The 13,060-nt window shown below is 39.6% G+C and overlaps 1 protein-coding gene across 1 annotated transcript in view; it reads right to left on the bottom strand.

The window, feature by feature from the left end:
- Positions 1-6,739: 6,739 nt before the first annotated feature.
- Positions 6,740-13,060, bottom strand: part of LOC123377530 (sodium/hydrogen exchanger 2-like) — a 54,967-nt gene continuing 48,646 nt past the window's right edge. The window contains exons 12-13 of the mRNA XM_045030566.1: positions 11,285-11,417; positions 6,740-10,437 (exon numbers count right to left, since the gene is read on the bottom strand). Of these exons, the coding sequence (XP_044886501.1) occupies positions 10,413-10,437; positions 11,285-11,417 (158 nt within the window). The 3' untranslated portion in view covers positions 6,740-10,412. The remainder of the gene's footprint in view (positions 10,438-11,284; positions 11,418-13,060) is intronic.

Here is a 13,060-nt window from a genome sequence, read left to right as displayed (position 1 = left end):
GTTTCATAGCCACTTCTAGAGCACATCTTTAGCTGCACTGCCACAACTGTAGTATGAAGGTGGCACATCCACCATCCCCAAACTATTCCTTTATTCCTTCTGCTCTCACCTTCCCATTAAAATAAAACACAAGTCTTGATTTCAGATGAAAAAAAGAAGATTCAAGAAGCAATATTTAAAATTTGGCCAATATCTCTTTTAAAGTCTCTGTGTTTCAGAGGCGATGCTGCTCATACAGTACTACCTCTTGTTACAAGTATGGTTAATCATGCCATATGACTATGTTAAGTCTAATCATACATAGACATTTAAATCAGGTGCAAATAGACAGCTAGCAACACTGGGCCATCCCTTTAGATGGTCTTGAAAAGACATTCTCTTCTCTACTTTCCTCGAATTAAGGAGTACAACTATGGTGTTAATTTGTCCCACCAACATCTAACTGGACCAGGAGGGAAATGTCCCCTCAGAAATGGGGAAATCCTTAATGAGTAGAGAGTTCATTCTCATTTGGATGCTAATGTTTTTTGTCTTCTTCTGAAGCATCTGTTATAGATTACTGCCAGGGACATGATGCCAGACTAGGAGAATAATAATTTCAGGATGGCAATTTCCGTATTCCTGTGACATGCCAACAGTGCTGGTACAGGGACAGAAATTCATGTTACTGAGAAAAATGCAAGCTATCATATCTTTCGAGTATATCAAAACTAGTTCACAGTCTTCTGCCTGATGCTCAGTAGAACAGACTCCCATCTTCATACAGAAGAAAGCAATTTCTTTATACTTAAAATAATTTGTGTTGCCAGATTAATTTGTGAATCTGTTTATTTAGTCATTAAAATTAAGTGCTAAAGGAGAACCTGAACTCACAGTAAGAATCTGGGGATTTCTTAGTAAGTACGTTCTTTTTGACTAGATTTAGCCATCCAATGAGGTATATGGGCTGGTGAGGCCATCTATTTTGCCTTGTTTTAGGAACATGGTATCTTTGAAATGACAATGATAGGTTGTGTCATCTGCATGGTTATTCCTTAAATCACATATTGGATATCTGGTTCCTGGATGTAAAATGTCACGAGTGGTGTCTCATTATAATTATTTATGTCCACATGTGAACTAGGCCCATTATAGAAACCAGAAGCAAGATAGGACCTTGCCCAGAAAAGCCCACGTTTTAGCTAAAGACATGACAGGCTACAAACATAATAGGAAAGTAGGGCAGGGTTACAGGAATGAGATAATACAAACATTAGAATAGCCATGTACTCCATACCCCATCATTAATTCTCCCCAGGCCAGTCTGTGGAAGCAATGCTACAGAAATAAGTTTTTAGGAAGGGTATGAAAGAGGCAAACAGGTATTGGAAGAATGTTTCACAGCTGGGGGTGGGGTGGGGTGGGGCGGGCCTGGAACAGGCATGGAGATGTGCAAGAAGGCCACGGGAGTGGTGTTGAGGCTGGCATTGTTGGCAGAGCAGAACGGGTAGGTTAGCAATGTGGCCTGAGCTATAGGCTGGAGCTGACTGATGGTTGTGAACATTAGTTTTATATCTGGTCAAGTCTCTAAAATGGTTGAACATCTTTTGATAGTGGAATGATGATGTGAGAGTCACTAACATAAGAGGCAGCAAGATGTGATCAGCAAGTGCGGAGAAGCAGCATTGGATGTCCCCAAATGCATGATAATATTTTGCAACTAGATAAAGCCTTAAGTCTTCCCTTCTACCTCACAGTTTGGGACATTGGGGGTGAGGGGAAGATGAGCTTAAGTTACATACAGAAAGGCTGGGAAAGTTGCTGCAGGAGAGGTGAGATGTCTCAGACCATTGCACTGGGTAGCTGTCCCCTGCTCTTTCACAGCACCACCCTCCCAACATGCCAGTCAAAGGGGAAAAGAGTCAGGGACCCACCACCCTACATGATCCCTCCTAAACCCACAGAATTTACATTGCAGTTTGCTGCAGAAGTTAAAATCAGCTATGTACCTTGCATGCCCTATGAGGTCACATGAACCACTGCCCTTAGGGGAATCAGTAGTAGCATGGCAGAGAGTTAGCTGTTCTGACAGTGCTGGAGAGGAGGATTCTGGAACTGCAATAAAGATATTCCCACATGGTCTGTTTTTTTTACACCCGTTTTGCTCAGTGATTCTCTGTTTGCACATTTGGTAGCCCTGTTTTCAAAAACCATATCTGTTCAGTGTAATTTCTCTCCCTCAGAGCATTCATCCATGTATAGCAATGCTTGTGGGCCACTTACATCATATTCACTAAAGATTATTAGTCTCATATAATCCTAGAATCAGTCAGGCGAGGCACCAACAGGATTGGGACCCACACACCAGGCACTCTCAATCCCAGCAACATGCATAATATCAGAGCTTTTTGGACCCACTCTAAATAGCTTCCCACAGAGTTTAAACTAAGGTGTTTGTTCTGCCTTGAGATGCATATAAGACATTCCCATTCATTTCAACAAGAACTACATGCATGTATCTGAACACAGGGCTGGATTCAGCTTGTGAGAAAAAACTCTCTTCAGCTTAGGTTTAGATCTCTGATCAAACCAAGCAAAATTCCCCCAGCTAAGTTCTCAACTGAGAGCTCAGTAAGGCTCTGGGCAGCAAAAGCATGAGTCTGCTTTGAAGAAGAAAGAATGTAGAGAAATGAGTGGAGTGGAACAGAGCTGATATCTTCCTTTCTTTTCAGGCCCAAAATGAACCTGTCCCAACTACCAGCAAACCAACTCCCCTCTGCTCACCTGCTCCTTATAAAGGGCTGGGAGGGATCATTTAATTCATAACAGCTGGCCCACCCTGCTACTCTTGCAATTCTGCACCTAAGCAACACAGCTGTAGCCTTTCCTTTACTATTAACCCTGTTCCTGCCAATTCCTAGTCATCCATCACACACATGCACACTTTTACATAGTTGTGAATCTCAGCAATAGATACTCATCTTAGAATCACCTGATTAGTTTGTAGGCAACAATTATTGCAACTAGATTACCTCTTTAGATTGAATAGAAAATGGTTAATTAAATACAAAATGGCAAGTATCCATCAATTAATCCTCAATAAATGTAATTTAAATCAGTTTCCATTTAACTAACATGTAATACTGGTTAAACCTGCCTTAAATGACAAGGAAAATCATTTCCCCTCTGTACTGGTGACCTATATTTTAAAGTTGAGCATAACTGGAGTTGGAAACCTTGGGGATGTTTTAAAATGCTCAGTTAAGACATGGGTTTGCATTGCAGATGTGAGATCCTTTTGACAGATTGCATTGTATCTTATTAAATAATTATCTAAGATCCTTAAGTTAAAGCACAATATGGGCATTTGTTCCTTTTTTAAAAAAAGGTGCTAATGCATTTTTTCCATAGTGCTCTGTATGCTTTCTAATCAGCTGCATGTGGCTTTGAATTTTTTATATTAATGCTAATATATAGTTGCAATCTTCTTCTTTCTTCTATTTGGAAAGTTTCCTGATTGAAACTCAATCTCTTTGGCAGAAAAACTGTGTGTATTTGAGGTAAAGTATTGTAAGCCCCCAGTCCTTGCTCTAGCTAGACTGTTAATGCATACAGCAAAATATTTTCCAAATTCTTAACAGCAGAATATGAATTACGTTTAGAATGTCAGAATGTCTCTCCGTTTAATTAGCTTCCCTTTCTCCTCAGCATGTCCCATACATGCATTCTTCAGCATTAGGATCTGGAAAAAATCCTGAACCTGATAGACAACAAAACTGTGTGCTAGGCCTCAGACCCTCATTAACACCTTGCATTCATCTTAATAGAAAAGATAGTCTTGTGTTTTCAAAATATGCCCCATCATTCATGCTTAGGACTTTAATTTAATTGTTTTCATTTATCCATGGGATAATTAGAAATACTGTATTAGAACAGGGGCACATCAAGCATTCATATACATATAGGATAGGATTTTCAAATGTGACAAAGTGAGTTAAGAGAACAAATCTCATTGACTGTCAGTGGGACTTGTGATTAACTTCTGTTCCTAACTCACTTAGGGCTAGTCTACACTTACCGTCCGGGTCGACGCGGTGAGTTCGACTTCTCGGAGTTCGAACTATCGCGTCTGATCTAGACGTGATAGTTCGAACTCCGGAAGCGCCGCGGTCGACTCCGGTACTCCACCTCTGCAAAAGGCGGTGGCGGAGTCGACCTTGGAGCCGCGGACTTCGATCCCGCGGCGTCTGGACGGGTAAGTAGTTCGAACTAGGGTACTTCGAATTCAGCTACGCTATTCACGTAGCTGAACTTGCGTACCCTAGTTCGACCCCCGCCCTTAGTGTAGACCTGCCCTTAGGCATATCTGAAACCCCTATCTCTCTATCTATATAAATTTACTCATAATTAGCTACGATAATTTTGGTATTAAATTCATGTTCCTCCCTCATATTAAAGCAGAGATCGGCAACCTTTGGCATGTGGCCCATCAAGGAAATCCGCTGATGGGCTGGGATGGTTTTGTTTACCTGCAGCGTTCACAGGTTCAGCCAATTGCAGCTCCCACTGGCCGCGGTTCGCTATTCCAGGCCAATAGGGGCTGCGGGAAGCTGCGTGCCAAAGGTTGCCGATCCTGTATTAAAGGGATTGTCTTCTTATTGGTAAGTGCTCTGCAGAGCTGATCGAAGAAGTTAAAGTTGTAATGAGGGCTGTCAAGCGATTTAAAAAATGAACCACAATTAACCACGCTGTTAAACAACAATAGGACACCCTTTATTTAAATATTTTGGATGTTTTCTACATTTTCAAATATATTGATTTCACTTACAACACAGAATACAAAATGTACAGTGCTCACTTTATATTTATTTTTTAATGTAAATATTTGCACTGTAATAAACAAAAGAAATACTGTTTTTCAATTCACCTAATACAAGCATTGTAGTGCAATCTCTACATTTGTATGTTCAACTTTCATGGTAAAAGAATTATGTATAAAAAAACTACATTAAAAAATAAAACAATGTAAAACGTAGAGCCTACAAGTCCACTCAGTCCTAATTCTTGTTCAGCCAATCGCTCAGACAAATACGTTTGTTTACATTTGTAGGAGATAATGCTGCCCGCTTCTTGTTCACAATGTCATAATGAAAGTGAGAACAGGTGTTCTCATGACACTGTTGTAGCCGGCGCCGCAAGTTATTTACATGCCAGATGCACTAAAGATTCATATGTCCCTTCATGCTTCAACTACCATTCCGGGAGACTTGAGTCCATGCTGATGATGGGTTCTGCTTGATAACACTCTAAAGCAGTGCGGACCAATGCATGTTCATTTTCAGCATCTGAGTCAGATGCCACCAGCAGAAGGTTGATTTTCTTTTTTAGTGGTTTGGGTTCTGTAGTTTCCGCATCAGAGTGTTGCTCTTTTAAGACTTCTGAAAGCATGTTCCACACCTCATTCCTCTCAGATTTTGGAAGGCACTTCAGATTCTCAAATCTTAGGTTGAGTGCTGTAGCTATCTTTAGAAATCTCACATTGGTACTTTCTTTGCGTTTGTCAAATCTGCAGTGAAAGTGTTCTTAAAACAAACAACGGGTGCTGGGTCATCATCCAAGACTGCAATAACATGAAATGCAGGCAGAATGTGGGTAAAACAGAGCTGTAGACATATAATTCTTCCCCAAGGAGTTCAATCACAAATTTAATTAACACATTATTTTTTTCAATGAGCAGCATCAGCATGGAAGCATGTCCTCTGGAATGTGGCCAAAGTATGAAAGGACATAAGAATGTTTAACATATCTGGCATGTAAAGACCTTGCAATGCTGGCTACAAAGTCCCATGCGAATGCCTGTTCTCACTTGCTGGTGGCATTGTAAATAAGAAGTGGTCAGCATTATCTCCCACAAATGTAAACAAACTTGTTGGCTTAGCAATTGGCTGAAGAAGAAATAGGACTGAGAGGACTTGTAGGCTTTAAAGTTTTACAATGTTTTGTTTTTGAGTGCAGTTATGAAACAAACAAAAAATCTACATTTGTAAGTTGAACTTTCCCAATAAAGAACTACCGTACTTGTATGAGGTGAATTGAAAAATATTATTTCTTTTGTTTATCATTTTTACAGTGCAAATATTTGTAATCAAATATAATATTATAAAGTGAGCAGTGTACACTTTGTATTCTGGTTTGTAATTGAAATCAATATATTTGAAAATGTAGAAAAACATCAAAAATATTTAATAAATTTCAATTGGTATTCTATTGTTTAACAATGCGATTAAAACTGCGATTCGTCTCGATTAATTTTTGTAGTTATTCGTGTGAGTTAACTGCGATTAATTGACCACCCTAGTTGTAATATTATGCATCCTTGTAATAATCATGCTGTCTCCAAAGAAAAAGAGGCCAATAAAAAAAAGAAGCCACCTTTCAGAGACATCTTTATGAATTATGAAATTTGTGCCCAATTCCTAGAGGAATTAGTGTGAAAAAGATGTATAGCCATACTTTTAAAAGCGACCACTGCCATTGTGTGCTTCTGTGTTTTGGGTGTCACATACGGTGTCTTGTGCACCCAAGAAGGGAGGCACCCAATATCAGTGGCCACTTTTGAATATTTTGACCTTAACATTTAGAAGACTGCTCTACACTTTCTGTGTAAGCCAAAGAAATAACTCTATGAACTGCTTAGGGAATCAAACGGTTACAATTTATTTCCACAAAACCATGCAATATTCAATGATACAGTGAATCAATGTTTTAAACACTTTTTAAAGGACTAAAATTCTGCAAAGAATTAATTAGCCATGCACTGAAGCCCAAGCATTTAACAGTTTTCCAGTCAATTGTAGGATTTCAAGACCACCAACACTGGATACGGGCAAAGATTACCAAGTGTATTCTAGGCTGGAATTTATATTGGTCATAAGGCTAGGGCCACTGAGCAACTGGAAAATACTTCATGGAAGCTTTGGCTGAGCTATTATACTTTGCTTAAAGAAGCTTAAAAAATATTCCATACTTTCTGGAAGGTTAAATTTGGGGCAGAGTGAATCACTGGGAAAATATGCACTGTATAAAATATTGTCTTTTCTGCAGATCACACAAAATGTTAATACGACAGAGATCTATTGTACAACCCCAGTCCTGCAAAAGTTTCTAGTCCTCGTGGTTGTGGGAAAAACTTCAAAATGTGACCCCAGTGCACTCTATAGGCTCAAAAGTAGAAAGCAAATAGAACATCAAATCTATTATTTTTACATATTCTAATGATTTTTAAAGCCAGTCTCGTTATTTTTGGTGTGTCTGACTCATAATTTTTCAACATTTGGGGTTGGCAAATACTGGAGAAATAATAAGGTTTGTTTGCTCCTTTAAAGAGACAATACCAGCAGCTGGCCACATTAACTGGCGTTAACAATTACTTCAATTCAAAACACAGCATTGGGTTGGTTTAGATTAAAATAAAACAAGTTTATTAACAGAAGGACGTAGGATAAGTGATGCCAAGTAAAGGAAATAAAGGCAGAGATCATCAAAAGCAAATAAAAGTGAAAACACACATCTAAAATTCTAAAACTTAATCTTGCAAGGTGCAGTCTTAGTTAAGATGGTTTTTCTCATCAATTATTCTTTGTCTCTCGGTCAGTACCTTCCACAGAACTACAAGGTACTGGTTTTCCTTGTCTTCTTAGGCGAAAGATAAAGATGGAGTCTCTCTCTGGACCTTATATTCCCAAAGAATTGTTTTTGTTCTCAAAGTCAGGAAGGCCCCTGGGGGATTCCATCGCCTGTCTCTCTCTGGGGTGCAGGAGCCATATTAATTCTCTCTCTCTCGAGTTCAGGCGCAAGACACCCCCAATGTTTTTTTGATAGCTTTGTTTACAGCTAATATGTAAATTAAGGTAAATCCACATCCCTCTGTCTATCACCTTTACCTAGGGTAGGCTGTATTCTTAAATAGATAAGTAATTCATTACTTCCCATATAAAGTTAACACATGCATTTTACATTATATTAATGACAAGCATGCTGTTAGTTTTCAAATGATACCTTACAAGGCATATTTTCTACAGACATCATTACAGTAGTGTGTAGGTGTGAATACAGGAGCGCTTAGATTCACACCCTCTGAAACATCTGGTACTGGCTACTGTTGGAAGACAAGCTATTGGGCTAAACAGACCATTAGTCTCAATCAGTGTGGCCATTCTGATGTTCTTAACCAGCCCAAAACAAAGTATTTTATTTAGATATTCCTGATGGCAAATTAAATTTTGGGAGCAAAATTGATTGTCTTCCATGGAAAATTTAAATTTTGTAAAAATTGAATTTTCTGTCAGGAAATCATTCCCGACTCGTTCTATTAACCATATATTGCAGCTTTGCAAAGAAATCCAAAACTGGTGAAAAATCACCCCATTTGATAGGCTTCTTGTCTAATAATACTACCACAGATAATTTATTTGACAAGACATGGAAATCATAATTTAAAAGAAAAAAGTCATTCTTTATTTTTTTATCCAAGTACCCAAAAATGTGCTAGGTACCTCACAAGACATAAAGATGATACGGTCACCACTACAGATACCAATCAATCAGCCAAGGGGTTCCAAAAGTTTCCATTCTTTGGTTCCAACATTTTTTGGCTCAAACACCGAATTCTCTGCATTTCTGCTCTCCAGATAAAGAACCTGAAAATGTCCACCTTGGTAAATCTTTATATATTTATACATACAATGTAAAATGTAAACAGTAATTTAAACAATGCAAAAATTAAACTATAGGTAAATAATATGGCGGAACTCACTATTTATTAAAATTAAATCACTAATGAATCAAAACAGAGATATCAGTTGTAAATGAACATGTTTCCTTCAAAATGTTAGCATTCTGATTCTTCTCTTCTCACATGCACATGTACATGATTACTAGTGTCAATAAACAAAGCAGTGTAGTTGTAGCCATGTCAGTCCCAGGATATTAGAGAGACAAGGTGGGTGAGGTACTATCTTTTACTGGACCAACTTCTGTTGGTGAGAGAGACAAGCTTTCGAGCCACACAGAGATCTTCTTCCGGTCATCACAACAGAATGCAAGGTGGAACAGTTTGTTTAGCATAAGTAGTTAGCACATATTATAAGGGGCCATTCAAGGTAGAGTGGCCCGTTAACACTGCATACAACAATCTGTAACCCACTAACCCCCTCTTTTTCTCCTATGACTGAATACTCCAGCAATATAGACACACACCATATATATAAAATAAAATATAAAGCAGATCCTAATTAAATTAAAGCTAAAGTGTCAGATTCTTATTTGCATTAAGGCCATTTTATACGGATCGGGTAATGTAAAAAAGGGGCTTTAAAAGGAAGTAAATTAAGTCTATTTATGTCTGCTTTCACGCCTTTTTCACTGCCAGATCACTGTGAAAGGGCCTTAGTGTAATGAGAAACAGGCCCCAAATCTTTGAAAAATAATTATAATCAGTAAGGTGTGATTAACTAAAAAATGAATTATGCATCTGGTTTAGCGGTACAGTGTTTCCCAGTGGAATATTACTGTACGTAGAGGATAAAGACTGTGAAAGTCCAATTGTGCCATGTAGAAGAGGACTGAGGTCTTTGGTACATTCTTTATATTTTTTTCATAAAGGATCTATTTATTTACAGTACTTGTGTTTTGTTAAACTCCCCATACCTTCTATTATGCAGATTAATAGGCAGAGAAGGAAAAGGACTGATGTTAGTGATGGATGAACCTAATATATTTGGAGATTTGGTTTGATTTGGCAAAGCAAAACTCCAAGGTTTGGATGCATATCTGGAGTATCTAAGAATTGCCCAAAATATCGAGGTTTCCCACTTCCTCTGTCTTCACACCCTGCCCCTTAAACTCTCCCCTTAACCGCTGCCTGTGCTATGAGGAGGATATCCCCCTTCCTTCCCTGACAGAAGCACTTTTTAGCAGAGCCTCTGAGGACTTTTCTCTTCCAAAAATATTTTGAGAAGAGCCTCCTCACTCAGGCTTTCTTTGTCCCTAGGCCCCAAGAGCAGCAGCAGGAGCGGAAATCTTCTGAGGGAGGCTTTGCCTCCTTTCCTCCAGCAGAAACAGTGCTAGCCTAGCTCCATCTATGTAAGTGATTGTGTGCTGGTATTCTCCTGTTACTGATGCAGGATTTGGAGCTTCCCAGGTGCTATGAATCATTCCTGGGAACCCCGAGACTGTTACCATGAGGTTACCATGACCAAAAAGAAAGAGGTGGGAGACTTCTCTCAGGGGAATAGTCCAGGTTTGCTTCATGGCACGGACAAACACTTGGATTAGTTCTCATTTCACCTTGAGCAGGTTTTTGAGTCTGTTCTCAGCAGACGTGCAGTGGCTGTGGGCAAGAGAACCTCAGTCCAGCAAACTTCTTTCGCTCTCTATCGCTCCTTTGTGTATATTTCTCTGCAACAAATTTTGCATTAAAAATATCAGAAGTAAATATCACCAGGTTTTTCTGCCAGGAAATATTACATTTGATACAGTAAAGTCCCCTCCCTCCTTGCCCCAAATACATTAGAAAAACAGTAAGAATAACTAATTTCAACCCTGCTGTGTTAGATTCCCCTTAATAGTTTTATGTTTGTGAGACACGCCAGTCCAGTAAGACATAGCACCTGACCTTCAGGACACAGCTAGTTTTCAAATGTTCCAGGACTGATTTCCTTATTCCTGAACCACTCATTACCGATGAGTGAGAAGTGCAATCTTACATTGCACCACTAATAGTGATTCCACTGCCTCGCTTGCCAGCTTGCTCCACTGCCTAATGAAACTCTCCCTATAGTTATAAAGTTTTTCTTAACATCTAATCTAAATCTTCCCTGCTGCTCATTGTGTCCCCACGGACTCCAGAGAATAATTGATCCCTATTCTTTTTTTAAATATCCGTTTTTGTACTTGCAGTTACAGCATTTTTCCCTCTGCCTTTTTCAGACTAAACATGCTAATTTCTCTTAAGCTTCCCTCTGACTTTTATCTTTCATTGCTGCTGCTCTCCTCTGAATTCTCTGCAGTTCCTTTATGTCCCTTTAAAAATGGGGTGTCCAGCAATGAAATCAATGTTCTAACAGAGATCCAGCTGACACAGAGCAGGTTGCTTCCTCTATATGTAATATACCTATTATTACAGCCCACTATACACACAGTCTTATTTACAACAGCATCACATTGCTGACTCCTTTCTAAACTAAGGTGAACAGATTTTCTTCCACACAGCCAAGGAACAGAGGCCAGAAGCATGTACTCTTACATTTCTGCATGTGATCCTTTTCCTGTTTCTTCTTCATTAACCAATTCAGTGCTGCCAGGCTGTAGAGGGGAGCTGAAGGTCATAGACTTTGATCGGTTGCATTTCATACCTGGTACTTTTTCTGCATCCCCTACTGTGAGAGGAGGAAAAACACAGACTCTGCTGAGAATTTTTTCCATTTGTCAGTCAATGGTAATGAAGAAATATTTAAAGCTAGTTTAAATTATTACCTGTACGCTGGGCTGAACTATCCAGTTACAATGATTATCTTTTAGCTACAAAAACAATTAGCAGGCAAGCAGCACTGTTTTGATAGAAGGAAAAATACAACCTTAAAGCTGCTTTGAATTTTGAAATATGTTATTTAACAGGAATCAAATACTGTAATTCTTTTGTCAGTCCCCACTGGTAACCACTGAATACTTAGTCAGAGTGTTGTAAGACCCGTCATTCATGCCAATGAGCAATTTTTAATACCATTTTAAAGAAACAGATGTTCTCTACAAATCTTATGGCAGAAGAACCTCCAAAACAAGCCATGTTAATATGGGCATTTAGATGTACAACTAATGGACTGGATGGATTACATTCTCTTCCAGGTCTGTCAGCAATTGCATGACAGCATTTCTCAAATATAGCCACCATGGCGGCATGCGGCCACCAGGTGCTTTTCTTGTGGCCACAATCCCCTGGGCTGTGATGGGGGGTGGGAGGGTGTCAAAGTAGTGGCCCCTCCCCGCTGCTCCTGGATGCACCACTTGGTGTTGGTTGCTGGGGCCACCAGCAGGGGTCGGACCCTGCCCCCTTCTGGAGACACCTGGGGTACAGCACCAGAGAAGCAGGCAGCCAGGGACAGTGGAGCTCAGGCTTTGGGCTTCAGCCCTGAGGTGGCGGCGTGGCAGGCTCCAGCTGCACGACTTCGGGCTCTATCCCCAGGCCCCATCCCCCGACCGGAGGGTTTCGGGCTCTGACCATGAGGCTTCAGGCTCCAGTTCCCCACTGCCTCCCCTTAATCCCCATCCAGGGCTTACTTTGTCCGTAGGCTTGCCAGGGCTGAGCAAGTCTGCTGTGAAAAGTGATACTTGTATGTTTGTTAATACCACTTTTCACAGCAGACTTACTAGCTAGCAATAAATAAATTACAATGATTTGAATGTGAATATGTGCATATTTATTTCTTTTTTCCTAAAGCTAATTAAGTATTTTAGGAAAAAGTGTGAGAGTGGCCACCAGCAAGAGTTGGTGGCATTCTGAGGCCACCAAAAAATTTGTCCTGAGAACCTGGCCTAGATCTACTGTGCATATACTTGACTCAATGACAGAGATGGGAACAGAACCTAGGAATTCTAGCTCCTACGTCTCTGCTCTGATCACTAGACCAGATCCACGTTTTTTCTGGGGAACAACAATGCTGCATGGGTAACTAAAATAAACTACAAGTTAAAATGCCTACAGGATATAAAGAGTGCACATTTTGATGAATACATTATGGACTCGCAAATGTCACACAACTGACTGCATTCCTTTCAGCCCCTCTTGCAACATTCCAGAACACAGTGCTAATATGTCTGGTTACACCATGGATGACTACCATATCATCAGCTTGTTTTAGTAAACTAAGTTGCTTCAAAATTTTAAATGAAGGGGGAGAAAAACAGTAGGATAAGGAGAGAAGCAAAGAGTATAAGGAAATATCCTTATTTTGCTTATATTCTTACAGTAGATATTTTGTACAAGAAATACTCTGTATACTAAAACTAGACCCACTCCCTCCCC

This window comes from Mauremys mutica, chromosome 9 (assembly GCF_020497125.1).
Source record: "Mauremys mutica isolate MM-2020 ecotype Southern chromosome 9, ASM2049712v1, whole genome shotgun sequence".
In the NCBI taxonomy this organism is placed as follows: domain Eukaryota; kingdom Metazoa; phylum Chordata; order Testudines; family Geoemydidae; genus Mauremys; species Mauremys mutica.
Note: the sequence above shows the minus strand (reverse complement) of the source record. Positions and strands in the feature narration are given on the sequence as shown.